Below are 26833 nucleotides of genomic sequence, written 5' to 3'. Positions count from 1 at the left end.
TGTCTTTATTAGGTAGGGATATACCTAATCCTTACTATTATATGCACCAGCCCCACAAGTTTTGATTCAGCAGAGGAATGCATATTATCTACTGAATTAGGTGCTGGGGATACAGTTTTGAATTATCTACAAAATCCTCTTGTGGTACCCACTGCCTGTTTTATTGTTTTCCCAGTGCCATCCATTCTGCACATCCCTACCAGGCTAGCTCATTAGAATCTCCAGGGAAAGAAATTTAAAATAAAGATTAATTTGTTCTATTTGCAATGGTTAACAATCATTGGTTTGGGCTTAGAACCTAGAAACCTACATTAAATTAAAATAAATTTACATGAGTACTTAATTATTTTATCTGTTTAATTATTTATTATTCATTCTTTAATATAGCAGGCATTTAAGGTTTATATCTTCCTCTATGTAGTCCTTTCACTGGATTCATAGATTTTAGTATCAAATGGTTTTCTATTCATTGGCTTGTAGACAGCAATTTTCCTTTTAACTTTCTTTTTGAGCCAAGACGGATTTTCAAGTATTATTTTGGTTTAGTCATCTTTCGATTATTTATTTATAACTATATTGAAATTAAATCCAGATAACATGGCCTGCACTTTTCTATTTATTTTTTTAATTAAGACTTTTTTTTCCTGCCAAATATATGATCAATTTTTTAAAAGTTTAATATAGGTATATGATAAAAGCATCTATTAGTCTATGAATGCAAGGCTTTCTATATGTTTATGTCATACGTGTGTACATATATATTGATTATATTTTCAGTTCCTTCCTGTCTTACTGGAAAATATTGTATGATCTAGAAAAGACCAATTCCCAAAGAGGTGCATTAGAATTTCTCACTGTATTTGCTTGTTTCTCAAATTCTTCTTCCATTTTGAATTTTGTTTGCTTTATGTTTTTAACTACTCTGAATTTACTGCATTTCAATTATTGACAATATATTTCTGCAAGTAGTAGTAACTTTTAACATTATATAAAATAATGACTTTGTTCAGTGCTTTTAACTGTACATTTTATCTTATAAATTAATATTAATGTATACTAATAGTGTCACTCCTGAGTAATTGAGTGATCAATTGATTTTAATTTGCATATGTTTGTTACCACTTAGTCCATGCCTTCATTTTCAATCTTGGTTTCTGTTCCAGTTTGCTAAAGCTGCCAGAATGCAAAATACCAGAAATGGATTGGCTTTTACAGTGGGAGTTTATTAGTTCACAAATTTATAGTTATAAGGCCATAACAGTGTCCAAACTAAGGCATCAACAAGTGGATACCTTCACTGAAGAAAGGCCTATGGCATTCGGAACACCTGTGGCTGCTGGGGAGGCACGTGGCTGGCATCCTCTGGTCCTTTGCTCCTGGGTTGCATTGCTTTCAGCTTCTGATTTTAGTGGCTTTCTCTTTAGGAATCTGTGGGTTCTCACTTAGCTTCTCTGGGGCTACTCTGGGCTTCATCTCTTAGCTTAGCATCTCCAAACATCTTTCTGTCTGCATCTCCAAGTGTCTGGGTCTGTGTCAGCTCTGAGCTCTGTCTCTCCCTGAGCTCTCTTAAGGATTCCAGTAAACCAGTCAAGACCTACCTTTAATGGGCAGGTTCACAGCTCCATGGAAATGAACTATTCAAAGGGTCCTACCCACAACTGGGTGGGTCACATCTCCATGGAAACAACTGAATCAAAAGATCCCACCCACAATAGGTCTGACCCCACAAGAGTGGATTAAAAGAACAAAGTCTTTTATGGTGTACATAACAAATTCATAACAAATTCAAACCAGCAGTTTCCAATCCTTTATTATCCCCGTATTTTAAGCATTTAAGTTAATTTGTTTCTTTTCTTTTTAAATAGATAGCATATAAGTGGGTTTTTACTTTTAACTCCTGTCTATATTATTTTATTTGAAATTATATATTTTTCTTTTCCCTTTACAGTATTTTTGCTCATTTTTTTGCTATTTTTTCCCCTTTTCCCTTTATCTCAATTTTCTTCTATTGATAAAATTGTGTCTTTTGCTCTTATTTTAATTAGACATGCAAGATCCTATTATTATTTATAAACAAAGTTATTACTGTTTCTTCAGATACACATCATTTCCGCATTTAAGTCCCACAAAATCTTAGATTTTAGAATAGCTTACTTCTGTTCTGTCCTTTTCTTTCATAGGGATGCCATTTTACCTGCCTTTGTGTCCCACTCCCTCCCCAATCTCCCAGGTTTTGTTAGGTTGTTACAAATCCCCTGATCGTATGTCTTTTTGGTTTAAAGAAACTTTATTTGATACTTAAATCATATATATATATCCCAGGAAAACTATGGTTATTCATTGAATATGCATACATTAATGTTACCTGCTCACCACCATATGCTTCTCTATATCTTTTACAAAACCAAGTCCTTTGATCTGGTTTATTTGGTGAGAGGTTAGAATATTGCCTCAAATGTTTTTCTTAAGTGGAATTATTTGAACACACAGGTTACTGAGTATTTGTATATCATAGAACATTTTTCTTTTATACTAAGATGAATGAGATCTTGACTGGATATCAGAGAGTGGCTTACAGTAAATGCAGATGCTATTCCACTGTCTTCTAGCTTCTGTGGTTTGAGATGAGGAGCCTGGTGACAGACTGACCTCTTTCAACACCCCAGGTACATCAGTTAGAGTTAGATTTGGTTGTTAGTCCCAGATAATGCGAAAGAAAGACTTTAACAAGATAGAATTTTATTTCATTCCTGTGTAGAAGCCCAGGGCTATATATCGTTCAGGCCAGGTAGTGACAAGTCCATGGTACCAGAATTCATGGTGTTTTGTTTTGTTTTCCTGTCTCATTGCTTCTCTTTGCTTGACTTTCATTCTAAATTAGCTCAGGGTCCAAGATGGGAACCAGCAGCAAGGACGAGCAAAATGCGGAGTGCTGCTTCCCCATAACTATGGACATTTCTGTACAACACAGTGAACCCTATTACAAACAATGGACTATAGTTAATAGTTTAATTATAAAAACGGTCTTTCATGAATTGTAACAAATGTACCATGCTAATGCAAGGTGTTGTTAATAGGATGCAATATGTGAATTTGGTGTATTTGATGCACATGAACTTACAACATCTCTAATAAACACACACACACACACACACACACACACATACACACACACTGGCAAGAACTTAGCTGAATGGGAGGCTGAAAAATGGCTTTTTCTGGGGGCCATGTGCCCAATTACTAAATCAGGATTCTCTCACTCTGGAAGAAGGGGCGATCAACATTAGGGAATGAATAGACTCTGACACAATAAAACTCCTTCTGTGTGGAGGCCTATAGAGAAAGTAGACTTTGAGATGAAAACTTTTATAAGTTATTAACTTGGTAAACCATTTCAATGAATAGACATATCTTTCTTCAGTTCAGGAATATTTCTTTTCAGAATTTTTTTTTTTTTTAAAGAATAAAGAAAATAAGGGAGGGAAAAACCTTCCATAAATGATTATTGTTATTTAGCTTTACTTTTATTTTCTACTCCCCCTAATTCCATACATTTCATTAGAGAATGTTATTTATTTTTTTTTTAACTTTTTAGTAACAAATGCAATGTTTACTTGTGGCAAAATAAAATTTAATGTAACTAAGAATGAGAAATGGAAAATTAAAAAAAAAATCTTTATTATCCTTTTCTTGCTCCCAGTTGCACTCAAAGAGTTAATGTTAAGTTTCTTGTGTTTCCCTATGCAATAAACATATTAGCATATGCGCACACACATATTATGCTTTTACACAGTGTGGCATTCTCGTTTCTTCCTTGGCTTTTCTTTAACTCAATAATACATTTTTAATTTTTAAATGACTGCATTCTATTTAATTTTAGAGTGAATTAGATTGTGACTACTTGACTATCATTTAATATTAATGGTGTTCCCAATGTTTTACTCTTATACGTGCAGCAGGCTCATTTATTTACACTCTTGTGCATATGTGTTAGAAGGTAAAATTTAGCCAGATGATTGTTGCATCAAAGTGAGAGAGTTTTTTTTTTTTTTAATTTTTATTGGGATTGTTCAGATACCACACAATTATCCAAAGATCCAAAGTGTATAATCAGTTCCCCCTGGTACCCTCATACAGCTGTGCATCCATCACCACACTTAATTTTTGTTCAATTTTTAGAACCTTTTCAGTACTCCAGACAAGAAATAAAGTGAAAGATGGAAAAAAAGAAAGAAAAAGAAAAGGAAACTCGAATCCTCCCATATCCCTAACCAACCCCCCTCAATTGTTGACTCTCAGTGTTGGTATAGTACATTTGTTACTGTTTATGAAAGAATGTTGAAATGCTACAAACTGTAGTATATAGTTTGCAATAGGTATATAGTTCTTCCCTATATGCCCCTCTATTATTAACTTCTAGTTGTATTGTCATACATTTGTTCTGGTTCATGGAAGAGTTTTCTAATATTTGTACAGTTAATCATGGACATTGCCCACCATAGGATTCAGTTTTATACTTTCCCATCTTTTGACCTCCAACTTTCCTTCTGGTGACATATATGACTCTGAGCTTCCCATTTCCACTTCATTCACACAGCATTTGGCACTGTTAGTTATTCTCACATCTTGCTACCAACACCTCTGTTCATTTCCAAACATTTAAGTTCATCCTAGTTGAACATTCTGCTCATACTAAGCAACCACTCCCCATTCTTAAGCATCATCCTGTATCTTGGTACCTTATATTTCATGTCTATGAGTTTACATATTATAATTAGTTCTTATCAGTGAGACCCTGCAATATTTGTCCTTATGTGCTGGCTTATTTCACTCAGTACATTGCTCTTGAGGTTTTGACATCAACCCATTTTTTTTTTTTAAGATGATTTTGTTCACACACCATACATTCAATCCTAAGTAAACAGTCAATGGTTCTCTGTATGGTCACATATTTATGTGTTCACCACCTTCACCACTGTCTATATAAGGGCATCTACATTTCTTCCACAAGGCAGGAGGGAGCATCAAAGAAGGTAGAGAGGGAAAAGAAAGAGGAAAAAAATGACAGCTAGGAAGTAGTAAAAGGAAAAGTAACCTTAAGTCAAAGTAGGGTAAAGAGTCAGACAACACCAATGTCAAGTGTCTAACATGCTTTCCCTATCCCCCCCTCTTATCTGCATTTACCTTGATATATCACCTTTGTTACATGAAAGGAAGCATAATACAATGATTCTGTTAGTTACAGTCTCTAGTTTACGTTGATTGCATTTCTCCCCCAATGCCTCCCCATTTTTAACACCTTGCGAGGTTGACATTTGCTTGTTCTCCCTTGTAAAAGAACATATTTGTACATTTTATCACAATTGCTGAACACTCTAGATTTCATTAAGTTACACAGTCCCAGTCTTTATCTTTCCCCTTTCTTTTGGTGTCTCACATGCTCCCAACCTTCCTCTCTCAACCATATACATAGCTATCTTTGCTCAGTGTACTTACATTGCTGTGCTACCATCTCCCAAAATTGTGTTCCAAACCTCTCACTCCCATCTTCTCCTATCATTTATGTCTTTCATAAGAGATGGGAAATTTTCATTGATTATTTCCTCTATTATTGCCTCTACCCCTTTTCCCTTCTCTTCTCCTTCTGGGATACCAATGATATGGACATTCTTGTACTTTGTTTCATCTTTAAGTTCCCAGAGACATTGCTCATATTTTTTCATTCTTTTCTCCATCTGCTCCTTTGCATGTAGGCTTTCAGGTGTTTTGTTCTCCAGTTCTTGAGTGTTTTCTTCTGCCTCTTGAGATTTGCTGTTGTATGTTTCCATTGTGTCTTTCATTTCTTGTGTTGTGCCTTTCATTTCCATATATTCTACTGGTTGTTTTTTTGATCTTTCAATTTCTGCCTTATATATGCCCAGTTTTTTCCTTACAGCCTCTATCTCTTTTGTGAAATATTCTCTAAACTTTTTGAATTGATTTAACATTAGTTGTTTAAATTCCTGTATCTCAGTTGAAGTGTACGTTTGTTCCTTTGACTGAGTGATAGCTTCGTTTTTCTTAGTGTAGGTTGTAGTTTTCTGTTGTCTAAGCATCTGACCTCCTAGGCCACCCCAATCAGGTTTTCCCAGATGAGAACAGGCTCAGGTCACAGACGGAGGTAATATTTCAGTATCTGGTTTCCCTGATGGCTTTTCTTAGAGGATTGAGACACCTGTGCTTTTCTGCCCAGCAGATGCACCTGTCAGCCTGTCACTGCCTGTGTAAGAGGGTGTGGCCTGTGGCTCTCCTCCCCCAGGTTTTGGGGTCTGGTTTCCAGAAAGACTGAAAGATGGGCAGTAGAGCTGGGCCCCTTCCTTTCCTCTTGGGAAGCTATGCCCCCTCCAGAGATGTCAGTTGCATATCTATAAGTTCTTTGTTTCTCTGACTCTGCTGATCAAAGTGTTTTGATTTTAAAATGGCTGAGGCTGTCTTTACTGCAAAGTGCTGCAGGCTGAGAATGGCTGAGGTTTTCTCCACAGAGAGAGAAAGGGACAGAAAAACTCCCAGGTTCACCCGTCAGCCAGAGATAGCACCCAATCCTCTGGGCTCCCCATCCTGAGACAGATATGTCCCCCGACTCTCCCAAGGTCAGTTGTCACCAAAAGCCTCTGTCTGCTTGTTGAGGATTCACTGTCTGTATTGAGCAGTTAACATTAAAACCCCACTTGGAGCTGGGCTGAGAGAGTGCACTGCGCGGCTTCCATGAGGGAGGGGCTCTCAGCTCTCGGCTCTTGGCTCTCAGCACTGGTCCTTAGTTTTGCTTATAGATTTTATGCTGTGATCTCGGGCATTCCTCCCAATTCAGGTTGGTGGATGATGAGTGGACAGTCACGTTTGTCTCCCTGCTGTTATTCCAGGTTATTTACTAGTTTTTTGGTCATTTATGAATTGTTCCGGGGGGTACTAACAGTCTTCCACTCCTCTCTATGCCGCCATCTTAGCTCCTCTCCCAAAGTGAGTGCTTTTGATGTAACTTACAAAATTAGTTTTCTGAAAGGAAGGTTGTACCAATTTTTCCTTCCAGTATCAACAAGACCTCGGCAATACAAGATATTATCTGAATTTCTGAATCCTGAGTAGATGAATTTTTGTTCCTCATGGGTTTATTTATATATTAAAAAAACAGAGAGGTGAAGCATCTTTTCACAGACATAATACACATTTGTATTTCTTACTTTCCCTAAATTTCATGTTCTTATTCATTAGCTTGTTCTCCATTTAGTATACCATATCACATATACATTACAGAAACTAACGCTTCTTTTTGATATTTTTATGATATGTTCTGTTTTCCATAGGAATGACAGAATTAAAAAATGTGTTACACTAATTAAAGTGTTCTTTTAAAGTTTTTCAGGTTACTATTAAAAGCCTTATTGACTGCAAGTTTCTAGACAATTGTCCCTTGTTTTCTTACAGACTTGCTATGGTTTCTATTTTCTATGTTTAAATCTTTGATGCATCTGGAATTTATTTTGGGCAAAGAGGGGCATAGAGAATCAGCTTTTTTCCCCCTTTATAATATATAGTCAGTTGTCTTAACACCATTTATTAAGTTATCTCTCCCCTTTTGATTTAAAATGCCACTTTTATGAAATCCTAAATCCCATATATGTGTGTGACTATTTGACTATTTATAATCAATGGTCCTTAAAGTATGGTTTATAGAATTACAGGAACAGGAGTGAATCATGTGGCCCTTGCAGGGGTTTCTCAAATTCAAGACCATTTTCATAATAATACTAAAATATTGTTTTTTCACTGTCAATTTTTGTCATTTGTAGTGATATACGAAAGAAATGGTGGATAAAACAGTTGACGTCTTATCATGAATCAAGATGGGGTTATCACAGTCTACTAGCAGTCATTATCTTCTTCACCACCTTGTACTCACAGTTAAAAAAAGTCTCTTAAGAATGTCCTTGATAAACCAGTAAAATGTAGCATTTTAAAAAAATATCTTGAATCTTAAATTCTATAAATTTTTTATATTCTGTATGACACAATGGGAAGTATATAGTAGATCTGAAATATTTCTGCTCATATTTAAATATAATGTGTCTCAAGGAAAAGGAGATGTGTGCTAAATTAGCTACGTTTTTCACAGAACACATATTTTACTTTAAAAGATGATTGTTAGATAAGCTATGGTTATTCAAACTTGGTGCTTGGGAGATATTTTCTCAAAAATTAATGAAATGAGTCTGCCATCCCAGAGAAAACATCCCAAGAAATAATTGGTTATATTTGTTGCCAATATTAAAATTCAAGTTTTTAAGAGAGAATTAGAGTTTTGGAAAAATCTGTCAACATAAGCTTGACAGTTTCCCAATACTTGAAGAATATTCTGAAGAGATGACTGGTAATATTAACAAATTTGACATTTTTATATTATATAATGAAAACTCAATGAACCAGTATTTTCCATGTGACCAATACACGATGCATTGAATAAAAAATGATGTAATTTACAAAATTATTTTTCTAAAATCATACGTGAAAAAAATATCTATTCAAAGTGCAAGGTAGACCAATGGATTTTGATGTAACAGTACAAAAAAGTTCACTGATCTGGCTTCAGGTTCCACTTTGCAAGCAAATATTGAACTATCACTTGTAGCATTTTGGTAGATTATCAATAAAGAACATCTTCAATTATCTGCAAAGGCTATTAAAGTTTTCCTCTCAACTAAATATCTGTATGAAACAAGATTTTCTTCCTATCTCTCAGAGTAACAGATTGCATGCGTAAACAGATATAAGGTAGCTTTCTCCCTCTAAGCCAGACGTTAAAGAGATTTGCAAAGCTATAAAGCAGTGCCTCTCTTTTTACTAATTTTTTTTTGGAAAATATAGTTTTTTTGATTAAAAATATGTTACCTATGTTGATGTCATGAGTTAATTAATGTAGTTTTAAAATGAGTTAATAATACATAGTTTATCATCTTCTCAATTTTAATTTCTAATTATGAGTAATAATGTTCAGAAACTAAAGCTGCTTGGGATCCTCAATAATTTTTAACAGGGTAAAGGAGGCCAAAGATTAAAAAGATTGTTAATTGCTTTTCTAAACACTAGCTCCTTCTCTCTCTCTCTCTCTCTCTCTCTCTCTCTCTCTCTCTCTGTGTCTCTCTCTATCACTGTCTGCCTCTCTTTCACTCTCTTTCTCTTTCCCTGCCCTCCCTGAACCATATCTAATACTTTACAAGAATTATAAAATCTGGTCATTGTGTCTTAATAACATTTTTTAATATCTGAAAGGGCTAGTACATTCCTGTAACTCTCTTATTGTAAACTTAATTTTTATATTATAAAATATTTATTTTTCCAAATCAGTTTTAGTATTCTACTGGACTTTCAGGGAAAATTTGATATGTTAATTGGGATTTCATTTATTTGTGTCTTATATTTAAGATATGTCCATTATCTTAGAATTTACATCTCTATATACAAGAACAAAAATATGTAATTGGTTTATTCATATCATCTCTCTTTACCTGCAAATGAAATTTAAATCGATGTAAATCCTGGATTTCCCCATAGAAAAATTTCTTATTAAAACAGCATCCTTGTTACACATTTTCTTTCTATGGACATATTAGTAATAGGTTTATATACTGCTTAAAGTCAGGAATCATGACATTTACTTCTTCATATTTTTCGTGCACATAGAAGTTGTTGATTAAATACTTGATATTTTTTGAATGACTGAAGTTTATGAATGCATAAATAACATTTTCATTTCATTCACAATTAAAAGAACAACATGCTTGTATTCATACTGATATTTTAATGATGTGGAGAAATTTTGGTATTAGGCCATAAATATTCATTTACATTATATGTCAGTATTATAGGATTTCAATTTCGAGGCTCAATCTTTAATTTCATTTTTCCCTTTTTTCCATATGTGTTTGAGCAGAGGATTTCTAAAGTTCATTCTATATCTTAAAAATGAAAACAAATAAAAATATACTGTAGAGCAGGGACAAGGAGAGAAATAAAACCAAATCCTATTTTCTACCCATTTTGTATCACTTTGCAGTACCATTGTGTGTTTTTATTTCAGGTTTTATAAGCTAAAATACACAAAATTTGAGTTGAATGCCCGTCTTTATTGCTAGCAAAAATGAAATCTGTTGTACACAGCTGTGTTTAAAAGAATGGTATTGTTTAAAATGGGATGTTTTAGATATTCAAAGTGTTTAGGCATTTTAATAGAAATGTTCTCTTTGAGAAAGCTTGCGCATTTTTTTAAAATAATTATTGATGTGAAGTAAATTCTAATTATCAAAACAGACAAGTCATTTGTGAGCTTTTGAAAGCAATGGCATTTAAAAAAAAAAACTCATTTTACAGCCAGGTGTATAAAATTATACATGATTCAATAAGCCATTATAGTAATATAGCTAAACTATCCAAATCAAATGTGAAATTTAGCATAAAACAATAAGACATGTCCAAAAAGATATTGAGAGCCTACCTACACTAAATAAGTAAAAATTACTTTACAGGGTTTGAAAATATGAAAGTTTTACATGTTAAGCAAAAGGAGAAACTAACCCATATTTCCAATGTACTACTTATATTTGACTCCTTTTATGTTATACTTTACATTACCTTCCTCACTGATTAAACTATTGATGAATGCTATGCAATTGAATTAGAATTACATACACTAAACAATGATGATATTGCATTTAAAATTGTATTATTCTTGTGTGCATTTTGTTTGGTTTTTCAGTAATTTGCCAGAAATGGTGATGTAGCAACTCTGAAAGCAAACTCTTCAAATGTATAATTGATCATTGATTCATTTTTTCTGTGGGAAAACCAACCTAAAGTAACAATCTTTGTTGATGCTTGCTCAGATCAGGTGGACCAAAACAGCAGGAAGTGCCTCTGACAGATTCCAAGACTCAAGTGTCTTCAATGAGACTTTGAGGATTACAAACATTCAGCGACACCAAGGAGGCCGGTATTACTGTAAAGCAGAGAATGGCTTGGGGTCCCCAGCAATAAAGTCAATCAGAGTGGATGTGTACTGTAAGTAAAGTTCCCGGAGAACTATTATTAAACCTAATATGGTTTCTTATGTCCTACCACTTGAGATCTATTTTTTATTGTTACAACTATTGAGAAAAACTATAGTTTATTTCCCCAAAATATAGTTCTGAAGTTCTGTCTAGCTAAAAACTATAAAAGATAGTGTATTAGTCAGTGTTCTCCAGAGAAACAGAATTGATAGATTATATATATTCACATATAAAATACATTATACATACAGAATCTCATTATAAATAATATATAAATTTCAGTATATATATATTATTCTTTTATATATTATGAGATTTTTTAATAGGAATTGTCTCATGTGACTGTGGGAATGGGCAAGTCTGATTTCCATAGAGTAGGCCACAAGCTGGAAACTCCAATGAAGATTTTCAATGAAATCTCCAGAAGAAGCTAGTTGGCTGAAGTAGAGACAGAAATTCTTCCTTTTAAGGAATCTGAAATCATCAGTTGTCCTTTTAAGGCCTTCAGCTGATTGGATGAGATTTCTTTCATTGTTGAGGTAAATCTTGATTGTAGATGTAATCAGCCATGGATGCAATCAACTTACTGATGATTTAAATCCATGAAATATCCTCACAGTAACCATCAGGCCAGTGCATGTTTGACCAAACAACTGGACACCATAACCTAGCCAAGTTGAGACATGAACTTACAATCACAGAGTGTAATAGCTCACTTAATAAATTTCCAGAAGAAAGAACCTTCATTAGAAACGTTCATCAATTGATGATAAAATAATAAACAACCATTGTACAATATTTAAGAACCAGATTAACAAAAGGACAATAAATATTACTTATATTCCCACTAATGACAAGTAACATGTTGCTGTGTATCATTCTAGTCTTTTAGCAATGCCTGTAAGTAGATAAATGCATTTTATATTGTATGAGGATAGTATCATGCTATGTATCCTGTTAATTGCATTTGTTAACTTTACCTATGTGAGAATAAAATAAGCTATCCTTATTTTAAAATATGCACATCATATATATGGAGCTATTTGAACTGGTTTGTGAATAATGATATTGTCTATTTGAATCTGTTAATCTAATCAATTTTAAAGTAATCAGGATCAATCTTGGGCAATGCTACGCTACCTGTAAATTGTTTGTTGACTTATTTTTATTCTTGGTCCAATTTTTCCACTTTTTTTTTTTTGGCAGAAACCCTTCACTCCCCTTTACATAATTAAAATACTCTTGGCCTCCTTACCTCTTTCCATACCAAAAACAAAACAAGAAATTCACCAATGTGATATTTTGTACCAGCTTACCCATCACTGTATTGTTTTTGCAATAACTTACATTTCATTTTTTCTCTCTCTAATATTAGAATAAAAGATATATTTGCCTAAAGTAATTCAGATATAAGTTAACCAAGCATGGAGCTCCTCTCATCTTACCTACCTTCCTTCCTTTCCTCCTTCATTTTCTTTTAACGAAGAAAAATGTTGTGTAGTGAGGAAGGTGCTTGGAATTATATGTGGTCTAGTTATTATATCCTAATGTTGAATATCATTTAGTTATTCAGATGACTGGGAAGTGGGCAAGAGGGCTAAATATTTTATTCACTGTCTACATTCAGCGGCTATATCGTTTTCCTATTTTTCAGTATTTTTATTCATTTTTAACTTTAAATATGATAAGCATCATTATCTAACATTCTAGAGTACATACCTATGCTTTTATTGCTATTCTACTTTTGGTGTTGCTGTTTACTGAAAGGGTGCTTAGTTGTTGTGAGTTTAATTTTGGTTTTGTTTTGTTTTTGGTAACTTTTGTCAAAACCTTACGTTGACTAATTTAGCCATGTCTGAGTTTGCTGTAATGAAGTACTACAAACTAGTTGACTTAAACAATGGGAATTTATCGTCTTACAGTTTGGGAGGGGAGCGGTTCAAACTGAAGGTGTTGGCAGGATCACGCTCTCCCTGGAGTCTGTAGAGTTCTGGCGGTGGCTTGCCAGCATCCGTAACTCAGTCTTTGCCTCTGTCCATGGTGGTCTGCCTCTCCCTGTCTGTCTCCTCCTCCTGTGTCCCGGCAGATTGAGACCCACCTTCATTCAGTGTGGCTTCACCCCTCCTAATAACATATCCGATGATCACCTTTACAAGTGGGTTCACATCCACAGAACTGGAGGTTAGGACTCAAGCATCTCTTTGTGGGGAACATGATTCGGTCTGTAACACATAGTGAAATTTGACCAAAAATGATTTGCAACTATTTATAGCCTTCATTTACCCTGTTTTGTATGAATAATCATATGTTTTTCTCAGGAAATAATATTTTGAATACAGAGTATACCTACAGATACTGCTGGGCATGCTACATAGTACATGGTACAGTATTATCTTTATAGAATAAAAATTCTGAAACATGTTCCTCAAAATTTTGAATAAGAGATAGTGACCTGCACTGCTACCACAGTTGGTTTGTTAATTAAAGCAGCAGCAACAACAAAACATTACTGCGTTAAATGCACATATAAAGGGAGAAAATCATGTTTAAAGAGACTTTTAAAATATTCTTTTCTCCTCCTCTTACAACAAAGTCTTTTTAGTACTTACTCTTCTGCATCATGCCCACTCTTTTCTGTCTTTTCTGTCTTTTCTTCTCTTGATGTCCAAGATAAGTTGTGCTTCAGGATCTTAGTTCATATTGGACAACTTTCTGGAAATTATATTGCTGGTCACTCTAGATTTCCCAAGCACTGTTAGTCTTTACATGCAACCCTGCTGGAAGACTTTAGTTCTTGGTTCCCTTCCTTTCCTTTGACTTCCTGTTGAGATTTTCCCCATGCAATCTGTTCTTGTCAAACATCTTGTCTTGTGTTTTTAAGTGAAATGCCTCTATGATGGATGCCAGATTGAAGTACTATTTTCTGTACTTTTTTTGGTGACTAGGAATTATTAGAAAGTTGTCTCAATTATATTATTTGAAATACTAACGCAAGTTAAATTCTAGACTCTATGAGTAAATTTGGCTTCTCTCCAATATAACACTTCCAGAAAATGGAAAACTTTCAATTCCAGAATAGATTTTTTTAATGGGGATTTAGACATGCTTTTAAAGTACTTATGCAGATCTTTGAAAGTTTTGAATAAACAAATTCCTTCAGAGAGTAAATTTTCAGACATGTTTTGTTTGATCAAAACTCAAACCTAGGAAGATGGTGGCATAGAGAGGAGTGAAAGTTAGTTATTCCCCTTGGAGCAACTAATAAACAACCAGGAACAACTAGTAAATGATATGGATTAACTTCTGGGGGACAACCATGACTGTCCACACATCATACACCAACCTGGATTAGGAGGAATACCTGAGATTGCAGTGTGGAATCTGTGAGTAGAAACTGCAGACATGAGCTGGGACCCCCCCTACCCTCATGGCAGCCTGAATGGCAAAGCCTCACTGTGATAGAGAACAGCACTCTCTGAACAAGCATATATTCCTCAGTCCAGCTCCAATTGGGGTTTTAATTGGAAAACATGGACTGCTCAATGCAAGCTGACAGAGGTTTTTAGTGACAACTGACCTTGAAGAGCCAGGGGACTTCTCTGTGCCAGGAGTGGGAGCTCAGAGGACCAGATGCTGTCTCTGGCCAGCTGGTGAAACTTGGGGCCATGGACTGGCCCTGAAAGGGGGCTTTCTGTCCCTTTTTCTCTCTCTCAACCTGAGTGGCTCAGTGGAGAAAGCCTCAGTGATTTTCAGTTTGCAGCACTCTGACCCAGATGAGGGTGGAGAGAGCAGGGTCAGAGAGGCAAAGAACCCATTTAAATGCAAATGAAAACTCCCTAGGGATGTATCTTCCCTAAGAGGAAAGAAGTGGTGCCCAGCTCTACTACTCACCTTCCATTCAGAACCAGACCCCAGAGCCTGGGGGAAAACAGCCATGGGCCACATCTCCTTATACCAGTCAGGAACAATAGGCTGACAGGCACCACCTGCTGAGCAGGTTAGGAAAAGCACCAGCAGTTTGAGGCCTCACAGGGTGTGACAATCTTCTAAGATACACCCTCAGGGAAACATGATACTGAATATTTCCTCCTTCTAGGACATGAGCTTGTTCTGGTCTGGGAAAATCTGATTGTGGTAACCAAGGAAACCAGATGCCTAGACAACAGGAAACTACAACCTACACCAAGAAAAACAAAGTTATGGTCCAGTCAAAGGAACAAACTTACACTTCAACTGAAATACAGGAACTGAAACAACTAATGTTAAATCAATTCAAAAAGTTTAGGGAAGATATGGCAACAGAGATGAAGGCTATGAAGAAAATACTGGGCATACATAAGGTAGAAATCAAAAGTTCAAAAAAACAGCTGACAGAATATATGGAAATGAAAGGCATATCACAAGATATGAAATACACAGTGGAGACATACAACAGCAGAACTCAAGAGGCAGAAGAAAACCCTCAGGAACTGGAGAACAACATACCAGGAATCCTACACACAAAAGAACAGACAGGAAAAAGAACAGAAGAATGTGAGTAATGTCTCAGGGAATTGAATGACAACAGGAAACACATGAATGCACATATCACGGGTGTCCCAGAAGGAGAAGAGAAGGGAAAAGGGCAGAAGCAATAATAGAGGAAATAATCAATGAAAATTTCTCATCTCTTATGAAGGAAGAATAAAATTATAGATCCAAGAAGCACAGCATACCCCAAACAGAATAGATCTGAATAGGCCTATGACAAGACACTTAATAATCAGATTATCAAACATCAAAGGCAAAGAGAGAATCCTGAAAACACCAAAAGAAAAGTGATCCATCACATACTAAGGAAGCTTGATAAAACTATGTGCATATTTCTCAACAGAAACCTTGGAGGCAAGAAGGAAGTGGTAATATATTTAAGATACTGAAAGAGGAAAACCACCAACCAAGAATCCTATATCTGACAAAACTGTCTTTCAATTATAACGGAGAGTTTAAAATATTCTCTGACAAACAGACAATGACAGAGTTTGTAAACAAGATACCTGCACTATAGGAAATACTAAAGGGATCATGACAGACAGAAAGGAAAAGACAGGAGTGAGCAGTTTGGAACACAATTTTGGGTGATGGTGTCACAGCAATGTAAGCATACTGAACAAAGATAACTATGAATATGGTTGAAAGAGAAAGGCTAGGAGCCTGTGGGACATCAGAAGGAAAGAAGAAAGATAAAGACTGGGACTGTATAACTCAGTGAAACCTAGAGTGTTCAACAACTGTGATAAAATACACAAATATGTTTTTTCATGAGGGAGAAGAAATGAATGTCAACCTTGCAAGCTGTTAAAAATAAGGAGGTATTGGGGGAAAAATACAATCAATGTAAACTAGAGACTACAATTAACAGAAACATTGTATTATGCTTCCTTTAATGTAACAAAGGCAATATACCAAAGCTAAATTCATATGGGGGGGAGCATAAGAGAGGGGTATGGGACTCTTGACATTGGTAATGTCTGACTTTTTATTCTACTTTAGGTTAATGCTATCTTTCCTTTTGTTGCTTCCTAGCTGTCATGTTTTCTTTTGTTTTTTCTCTTTCTTTTTTCTTTTTCTTTTTCTTTTGTCTCTCTACCTTCTTTGACTCTTCCTCCTGCTTTATTGAAGAAGTGGAGATGTCCTTATATAGATAGTGGTGATGGTGTGAATACATAAATACATGACTCTACAGGGAACAATTGATTGTTTACTTAGGATGGAGTGTATGGAACAAAGCCATCTTAAAAAAAATGGGTTGATGAAGAAACCTTGAAATAAGTCACACACATAAGGACAAATATTGCATGGTCTTACTGATATGAACTAATTATAATATGTAAACTCATGGATATGAAATATAAGTAACCAGGATATAGAATGTGGCTAAAGAATGGGGAGTGGGTGCTTATTTTGAACAGAATGTTCAACTAGGGTGAACTTAAACATTTGGAAATGGACAGAGGTGATGGTAGCACATTGTGAGAATAACTAACAGTGCTGAATGGTGCATGAATGTGGTTGAAAGGGGAAGCTCAGAGTCATGTATGTCACCAGAAGGAAAGCTGGAGGCTAAAAGATGGGGATGTATAAAGCAGTTAATCCTGTGGTGAGGAATGTCCATGATTAACTGTACAAATATTAGAAATCTCTGTCATGAACCAGAACAAATGTATGACACTATAACTAGAAGTTAACAATAGAGGGGCATATAGGGAAAAATAGGCCTATTGCAAACTATATACAGTTAGTAGTAGTTTAACATTCTTTCATCAACAGTAACAAGTGTACTATACCAATACTATGAGTCAACAATGGAGGGCGGGTAGTTAGGGGTATGATAGGATTTGAGTTTCCTTTTTTTGTCTTTATTTCTTTTCTGGAGTAATGAATATGTTCTAAAAATTGAAAAAAAATTAATTTTGGTGATGGATGCACAGCTGTATGACGGTACCGGGGGCAATTGATTATAAACTTTGGATCTTTGGATAATTGTATGGCATGTGAACAATCTCAATTAAAAACAAACAAACAAACAAACAAAAAATCTCTTAACACTAGAGACAACTAGGGCTATTGTATGCAGAATCCATGTGTTTCAAATATAATCTTCGTTGAAAACCAGAGTTTTTAGGTTATGTTTTCTCTGAGTCAATCTTTATAATTTGAAATCTGCTCTATCATTGTTAATAAGAAAGTGAGTAGTGTGGTAATGCTCTTTTTAAGTTTGTCAACCCTGATGTCTAAAACTGGAATATAGTACTTAGGATTCATCTGTGCTTGGACTTCAGTTTGATGTTTGACTGCTTTATTGAATAGCTACTCATTTTCTATAAACCATGAACAAGTAAGCAACTTTATTTCAGGTACTTTTGCTTAAATTATTTTAGGAAATGCTAAAACAATTGGGCCATTTTTTCTGTTTTGAGCCATGATTTTAGAGTCATCTGCACTGCAGATTCTACTTCTTTTTCTAAACATGTTCTACCTATAGAATTTTCATCAACATTGGTAGAACTTGGAATATGGGACAGACATAGAATACAAAATACAAAAATATTTTGCAGCAAGGCTTATATTTGCATCGTCAAATGAAGTAGCCTATGGCTTTGATTTACAAGAATTCCAATGAATAATGCTGGAATTTAGCCTTGAACCCTTTGGAGTAGGTTATCTCTAGAAACTGTCCTTTAATGTATTACTTTCATAGCAGTCTTGGGGAGTTTCCATAATAGTGAAACTGGGTATCTCTCATTAAACCCAATATTCTGATCATAGGTTTCTAGATTTATAGTTAAATCCTGACTACAATAAAATTTACTGCTAACTTCTCATTACTGTGATGAGAAAATTTAGTTTCAGAAAAGGAACTTGATACAATGCTGACACTAATATATAGAATGAGGTGATTTTGTTGGATAGATATTTTAAAATATTTGTAAAACTATATTAACCTTTTGATCACTTTGCAAAGATTTAGTAATCTGCATTATCATTTTTTTTCCTACATGACTTCATAAAGTTTCTTATATTAAAGTTAGGCTATACAGATTTTATAGTGGAATTCCCAAGAGTTTTGTTTTTAATATTTTAATCAAAATAGGATTTGTTCTGTGTCACTATTTTGAGAAATTATTATCATAACTATGCTTGTTTAGGCTTCACAAGCATACAGTGATTTTTTTTCAAAATCTGATCCAATCATTTATACAAATGTTTCTAACCAAAGGCTACTCAATTACACTTTCTCTTTTGGTGGGAAAAAGATACTGAAGGTCTGAAAACTAATAGCTGTATATTTCAAAGAAACATGTGGATTTAATTCTACTTAAATCTACTGTTTTAAACTTATGTATTCCTCATGTGTCACGCACTGAAACCATGCTAAAAACAACGATAAAGACTAAAACAAGAATAATAGCAACAACAGCAACAAAAAGGTACAGAGCCATAATTATTTTAAAAATGGGAGATGAAGTAAAAGAAAAAATAAAATTGAAGCAAAAAAAAAAATCAAAACAGAGAATAGCAACTGCTTAGCATAACAAAGAAAACTTAAATCAGAGCTGTCAGTATGAAAGCCAGAACGTGGCATACTCATGCTGTAGAAACCCCAAAAGCTCAGGAATTAAGTGTTCAAGTTAGCTCTTTATGTGAGGGTATAGGGTCTAAAACAGAAGAATTGGTTGAAAGTCTATATAAGAAGCAGTTACACACCTAGATCCCCTTCCTCACTTCACAGGGCACAATGCCTAATCGCCCCCTCACCCCCCTGCCACAGACTCCCCAAACAACTCCAAAAGAAGACTAGAAATTTATTTTTCATGAGATATTGAACTAGAGAAACTCTGATCCAAGAAAACTTGAGTCATCTAAAAGAAGAGACAACAGTACCATAGTTGCTATAGTTAAATCAGGGGTAATAAGTAAAAGTTTACATATTAATTACAGTCCCTTCTCACTCTTGATTCTGATAATGCTGGTCATTGGCAGATTGGAAGATTCTTCTCTGATAAAACTGATCAACCCAAGAAAAAAGCTACAGATTTGGACAATTGGGGGCCATGGTAAAACAGCCCAGCTAATATACTCGCAACGAAACCTACCATTTGATAGTAAGCTCTTTGATTAGAGTGTACTTAACCAGAAGTATGAGAGAGTTTTTCAACAGAAAAGAGAGAGACTAAGGCAAAGAAATGGGAAAAAGAACTAGGAAACAAGGATAACATGGGTGTGTTTGTGTGTGTATGTGTGGGGGGACTAAAAAATAAAGGCAAAACACCATTATTGAGATTTATAATAATTATTTTCAGAATAAAAGAGAAAATACTGCATCCATTTAACAAGAACAGGAGAATATAATAAAGGAAATTTCAGATCATATCAGAGAGCACTTAATAATAAGAAGAATAACAATAGAAAGATTGGAAGATAAATTTTAAGAAATGTTACCGATAGTAAAATAAAATTTAATCAAAGAGATGCAACATAAGAAAGAAGAGAAGAAATTTAGAGAATTAGTCCTCCTGATCTAACATCTGAATATGAAGAATTTCAAACAGATAAAACAGAGAGGAAGAAATTATTTCTAAAAAGTAATCAAGATTTTTTTTCAATTATAGTGCCCACTGTGTGTCTACCACAATGGAATAAATTAGATAAAAACCAAAGCACATCAACAAGCATTTTCAAAACCCTACAAACAAAGGAAAGATTATATTTTTATTTATTTATTAATGCATTTATTTATTTTTACAAAATAAAGACATATAAAGAATTTGTAGTAAAAATTGCATGGATCTTCTCAGTAGAAATCTGGAGACTAGACAACAACTGAGTAAAGCTTTTGAAATTCTGAAGTAAAGAGTAAAGTTATTTCCAAACTAGAATTTTCTACACAGGCAGACCCTTTTTTTCATATATCAAAAAAGAAAGAAGACCCATTTAGAGCTATAGGATTTCCGTTATTTTCCCTATATGCCCTTTTTTAGGGCACCACTTTTGGATATGTTATACTTAAATAAGGAAGTAAACAAAAAATAAGCAGGCATAGAATCCAAAAAATAGGAGATCATGTATAGAAAAATATTAAGGGAATCCCAGAATGATAATGACCCAAGACACCATGATAGTAGCTTTACATTGGGCCTCAAGAGCAACCAGGACAGACTGAAGCTGGAGGAAAGAGGTTGCAGGTAGGATGTCTTCAAGAAAGAGAGGTAACTGTTGTGTTACCTGATGATTTAGAGAGGAATTTTACACTCTCATGGAAAGTTTAATAATGTAGTAATGATGGGCGCATACAAAATCAATGAAACAAAATGTGGGACTTATTGACTGAAGACAAGTAAGTTTTAAGACATGAAATGTAATCAAAAAACACTGTGATTCAACTGTGAAAAATACTTTCATAAATACAGATATAAAATCCTTGATCTAGCCAAAAGTATGCTATAATTATGTAGAAGATGGGATGGGGTTAGTACAGAAGGCTAAAGGCTTCTCTTCTACAGTAAGAAATCTTTAAAACTTAATCAGAAAATGAAAAAAAAAACAAAACTATAAATAGCAGGTTAAGGATTTAGAAATATTAAGGTAAAACCAAGAATGACTAGTTAAGAAATGCATTTAAAAAGGTTGCCTTTGGGTCTTGGAAATACCTGAGACAGTGTGTTTTTAATATTTATTTTGTGTTTTTAAATAATTATTTGGCATTTTTAACTATGTGTATGCATAATGTAATAATTTTAATTTTGATATTTTAATTCATAAAATCCAGATTTGAAGATTTTACTTTAGAGATCCTTGTTATCAAGCTCCTAGAAGGCAAAACTAATTTTGTATAAATTTTATCAGGAGGTTGTTGTCAATTTTAAAACTTAATACTAGATTTATATTCACAACTTTCTTTAGTTCTTCATAAGAATTGATATTCCTCAATATTTGACAACAATAAATAAAATGGACTGAAAAGATGTTACTCAGAAGTAAAGTATAAGTGATTGCATAGGAAACATTGGGTCCACATTCTGATAACTGTAATTTTTCCCAAACTTCATAGAATAATATTCTATCAAGTTAATCTCCACTACCAATTGATTGCACATTGTTTAGCATGAAACATTTAAAAAATAAGTTTTGACTCTCATTCTCCTCGTTCATTCAGCAAATATTTGAGTGGCTACTCAAAATATAGCTCCATTAAATTCTGTAAGACTGCAAAGACATTTATTACATAATTTGTAGCTTCAATGAATTTAAACTATTTAGAGACAAAGAGCAATACAGAATTTTTAAAATGGAAATATAAACATTAAGCAATTATGTGAATCACATATATGATCTCACACAGCAGTGAATGATGTATGTGCCAAATTGCACAGAAAATGTCGTACTGGCATCTAAAGGTTACTGTGTCATCTTATCATGAAAAAAGTAGGATATGCATTATAGTTTGAAGGATGAGTTTAGAGGGAGAATTCTCAATGGCTTTTTTTATGTCTTGAGACAGCCTTTGTCTGGAACTCTCTTTTAAGCTTGTATGGCAAACATCCTTGGACAAATAGTGTCTGCCTCCAGGGAAGAAGGCAGATAATAAACAAAGTCTTCCTTTGAGAAAAATATTGGACAGATTTGCTAGTAGGGGCTCTAGAAGATTTGAGTGTCTCCTGAATTCTGTTGCTGGCTGCCGTGCCCCATATCACCCCCGTGGAACTTGGGGAGATAGGAGAACCTATGTAAACATAAAGCTCATGCTTCTGGCTGTGACATGAGTAATAAAATCCTTTGTCTTTGACCTGGGAGACTCATGTCTTCTACTGGCATCTATGAAACTGTGAGAAGGGAAATATGTTGACCAATAAGCAGGGTAAAATATCAGACCCTTCATAGTTCTTTACAGAATGAGATTTAAATAAGTAAAGAGCAAGGTGAGGCGTTTGATTGAACACAGAATAGAGAGTAAACAAAGTGTTTGGGGCAATAGTGACTATGATGCTGTGTTTGGAGAAGCACTGAGCACTTGATTTGAAAGATGGACCACCAAGTTGTGTTGAACTTTTACTACCAGGATTTTTAGACCATGTGACTGATGATTTGTCATTTGCGTGAGAAATAAAATAAAGAAATTGTCATTTTAGGACTGCAGAATTACTAATAAGAGTCAGCATTCTCCAAATATTGATATTACTTCTTTGGGCCTCTCTAAGAAGCAATGGCCCCTCACAGATAGCCCCCCAGTACTTACCACTCTGAGGGAAGAGAGTGTTTGTTTTATGTAGAATAAAAGTACGTCTCATCAATTTTTTTTTTATTCATTTTACTGAGATATATTCACATACCATGCAGTCATACAAAACAAAGCGTACATTCAGTTGTTCACAGTACCACCATACAGTTGTGTATTCATCACCAAAATCAATCCCTGATACCTTTATTACCACACCCACCAAAATAACAAGAATAAATATTAAAGTGAAAAAGAGCAATTAAAGTAAAAAGAACACTGGGTGCCTTTTTTGTTTGTTTTTTGTTTCCTTCCCCCATTTTTCTACTCATCCATTCATAAACTAGACAAAGGGGAGAGTGGTCCATATGGCTTTCCCAATCCCATTGTCACCCCTCATAAGCTACATTTTTATACAATCGTCTTCAAGATTCATGGGTTCTGGGTTGTAGTTTGATAGTTTCAGGTATTTACTGCTAGCTACTCCAATTCACTAGAACCTAAAAAGGGTGATCTATATTGTGCGTTAGAGTGCCCACCAGAGTGACCTCTTGGCTCCTTTTGGAATCTCTCTGCCACTGAAGCTTATTTCAGGGCTCATCAAATTTTTAAGTTCTTTTCCCAAAATCTGTTACCTTGAGATTCTTGAGATTCATTTAAATCATTTTCTAAAACTGTTTTCCTCTAATTCTTTCATTTATTTCATCCATTACTGTGTTGCTCACAGGGTAATAGAGGTCATACAAATTTAAAGGTTAAGGTTTGGTTAAAACTTATTTTTAATTCAAAAATAAATTAGATTTAGAGGCATTAGCTTAATAACTTTTCATGTGTGCAGGCAGACAACTATTCACACAAGACAAATCTTCTCCAATATCTGTTAAACATTTTGAAAGCCTTCTTATTCTGAAACATACATCCCATTTTAATTTCACTTAGGTAGATTGCTGCACTATATTATATTCAGACAAGCCATGATTGTTTTTTTTTTGTCCTTGTCTGTTAAATTATTTTTTATATTATTACATTCTCACCTCAAAAATTAGTGGGAGATTAGGATTACATGTTATCAATTTATTCCCCAAATATAATTTATCTATGTTAAAAAGAAGAATTAAAACAGGCCAGTTAAAAATGATTGGCAATGACTAGTTTGACTTTATTTTATTGGCTGCTGGATAAAAGGAAAACAGCTATAATGACTAATGGGAATTCTAATACTATAGCCAACCCTAGGGAAAAAAAACAAAACTAATGCCTCAAGTTTATCCCATTAGGGATAATTTTCTCTTCTATCACCCTGCCTCTGAAACTACAGAATTGGTTTGGAAGGTCTTAATGAAATTTGATGTGGTAATTACAATGTTCATTAATATGTAATACTGTCATGATGATTTACCAATTAATATATTTCAAGAGAAAATTTTGAAATTTTGTGTAAATTGCAGGCAAAGAGTGCTTGGTTATCAGAGTTATTTACTCATGGGGCACAAAACCAATCTAATTCCCAAATATTATTAGACATCTTAGTAAATGAACTTAGTCAAAAATTCTACAATGAAAACTACAGAGAGATATCCATAGTCCATATCAATATAATGATGAAAATTCTAAGATTCCTGTAATCTTACATATGAGCAGGTAGATAAAGATATATATTACATTCCTGTAAACCTATCTAATTTATCTGTCCAAAGTCTTGCGTAAATGTACTTAGCATTTGCTAATACACTTCTACTGCCAAGCCACTCACTATTTCTGAAAGTGCTTATTCCATTTTTGTGCAAATTTATTAGTAGGTTTCTCTTAAATTGTGAGGCATTGGCTTTCCTATAACTACTGTTGTACAACATATGTCTACCCTCTCTTCATGTAACCATTTGAATATTTGAACACAGCCATTTGGATTGCATTATCTCCATTTTATTTTATTGTTCTTTACTTATTTTCCAAACATTTTATCTTCTTGGGGACTTTCTTAACATGCTTAACGTTTTCAATGCTTCTTTAAAACTTAAGTAAACCTAGGTATGAGATGATCCACACAGTGTATATTAGAAGTATTCGTTCTTGTAATCAAGAAATTAGAATACTTGCTAATAAAAGTGTTTGCTTTCAGTTTTTAAAAAATAGTTAAGCAACAATATTTTACTTTGTTGACCCATATTCAGCTTCCAGTAACACTTTCTCCAAACAGACAGTTGAAAATTGATATCCTTTTAACAATTTTTTTGTGCAGTTGATTATATTGTAAACCTAAACGCAAAGTCTCATATTTATTCCTGTTAAATTTCATTTTATTTTGTTATGCACAAATATGCTAAGATTTTTAAGTATATAATTTTTAAGGAATGCCATTTCCTATTTATTCATTCAGTTTTTGTATTTGTCTACTTTGTTTAAAAATATTATTGCTACCTATGTTTCATCTTATTCTTTGCTAAAAATATTCCCTGGTACAAGACCAAGATCAAACTCCTGTTGTATGCTATGTTAGAAACACATCTCCAGATTTCAGGCTATTAATCATGACCAGTAATAGATGCTTTCTATATATTAATGAAACCAATGTTTATTTCCATGATAAATAGCTTAACTCTATTTACCAGTCTGTGTGCATTTAGATGGGATCATGTGGTTAGTTTGGGCCAATGGAAATGAAGTATGCCACATCCAGACTGAATGAATAAAACATCCTCATACGCTATCTTGAATTATCCATTTGTGCACGCAGAGGCTCTGGTAATAGTGTCTTGAGGACTCAAGAGTTTTCTGAACCACAAGATGGACGGCATTTCAATTTCTGAGTCACCCCTTGGAGGAGAGCTAACAGGAAGCTCTTTAGACCAGGAACAATTGGATTAGAATTTTCAAGGGAAGAAATTTTTTTTTGTTGTTTTTCCAAGTTACTGCATTTTTGGGAATATTTGTTGTATCCTAATTACCATCCTCTTGGTTACTGTGTTCATGTAGTCTGTATTTCTATAATGTATTCATTAAGTGATGGAGTTTCTTCAGTAATGTATGGCTCATTTTGTTCTCCATGGCACATCTCAATGTTTCAACTGAAGCACACTTTGATACCTTCAAATTTATTTTTTTAAAAAAGAAATTCATGTATTGATTACAAGCACAAAATAGAAAAAAAAGTGGAAAATTCCTAATTTTTCAGATTCCAATTTTTCCACCCCTATCCCCAATGTAAGAGATAGTTCTGGTCTGAAAATTTTTCCCATCGGAGATCGATGTTAATGCTGTCTGAGGCCGAACCATCTTCTAGTTTTTTTTTCATTTTTTCCATTCTTGTGTGGAACAAGATGCCTCAACAGAGGAATATAACAATAATGGCATTAACTCCATTCTATTATCAATTCTCAGAGTTTTTATAATGTATTGCTCAAATTCTATCAGAGATGAATTGAATTTTTATTCATCTAAGATTGCTACAACTTAAATATGAGAAAATGTGTGTCATCTTAACTTAAGAAGAAGGTTAAGTAAATTGAATTGGTTCAGTTTTGTATTTCACTTTGCACTATATTTTAGGCAAATGAGATTTAATTTCTAAAGTTAAATATTAGTGTAGCCTTGTAGTTTTTTTGACAAGTAAAAATGTCATCTGTGAAAGATAGTTTCTACAGAAAGACTGAAATCTGATTATTTTCCATTCTAACCTCAAAATTAAACAATCACAAAAAATATTGTTTAAAATTGCTTCATATAAAATAATGCAATATATTCTATATACATATTTCTATAAATTATAGGATATTGAATATCTCACTGAGTTAAGATGCATCAACACTATAGAATTTCCCTGATGACCTATTGCATCAGTTGCTGTTGCCCTTTGAATATCTTCTTTACACTATTTATAGGTGTGCTAGACTAACTCCAAATGCCTGTGCCTGATTTTTTTTGTCCTGAGGACTATTTTCGGTCTTTCTTTGGTGGCCAGAGTTCGCTGTACCCATCCTCTCAGCAGGCAGAAGTTCTGGGA

At 34.1% G+C, this 26833-nt stretch overlaps 1 protein-coding gene across 1 annotated transcript in view; it reads left to right on the top strand.

Annotated features, from left to right (window-relative positions):
• The window catches only part of MDGA2 (MAM domain containing glycosylphosphatidylinositol anchor 2), a 1012098-nt gene that overhangs the window by 477426 nt on the left and 507839 nt on the right, over positions 1–26833 (top strand). Inside the window, exon 3 of the mRNA XM_037834933.1 lies at positions 10914–11088. Within this exon, the coding sequence (XP_037690861.1) occupies positions 10914–11088 (175 nt within the window). The remainder of the gene's footprint in view (positions 1–10913; positions 11089–26833) is intronic.

The sequence above is a fragment of the Choloepus didactylus genome, chromosome 4, assembly GCF_015220235.1.
Source record: "Choloepus didactylus isolate mChoDid1 chromosome 4, mChoDid1.pri, whole genome shotgun sequence".
NCBI classification, from domain to species: domain Eukaryota; kingdom Metazoa; phylum Chordata; class Mammalia; order Pilosa; family Megalonychidae; genus Choloepus; species Choloepus didactylus.
This window is presented reverse-complemented; position numbering and strand designations above follow the sequence as displayed.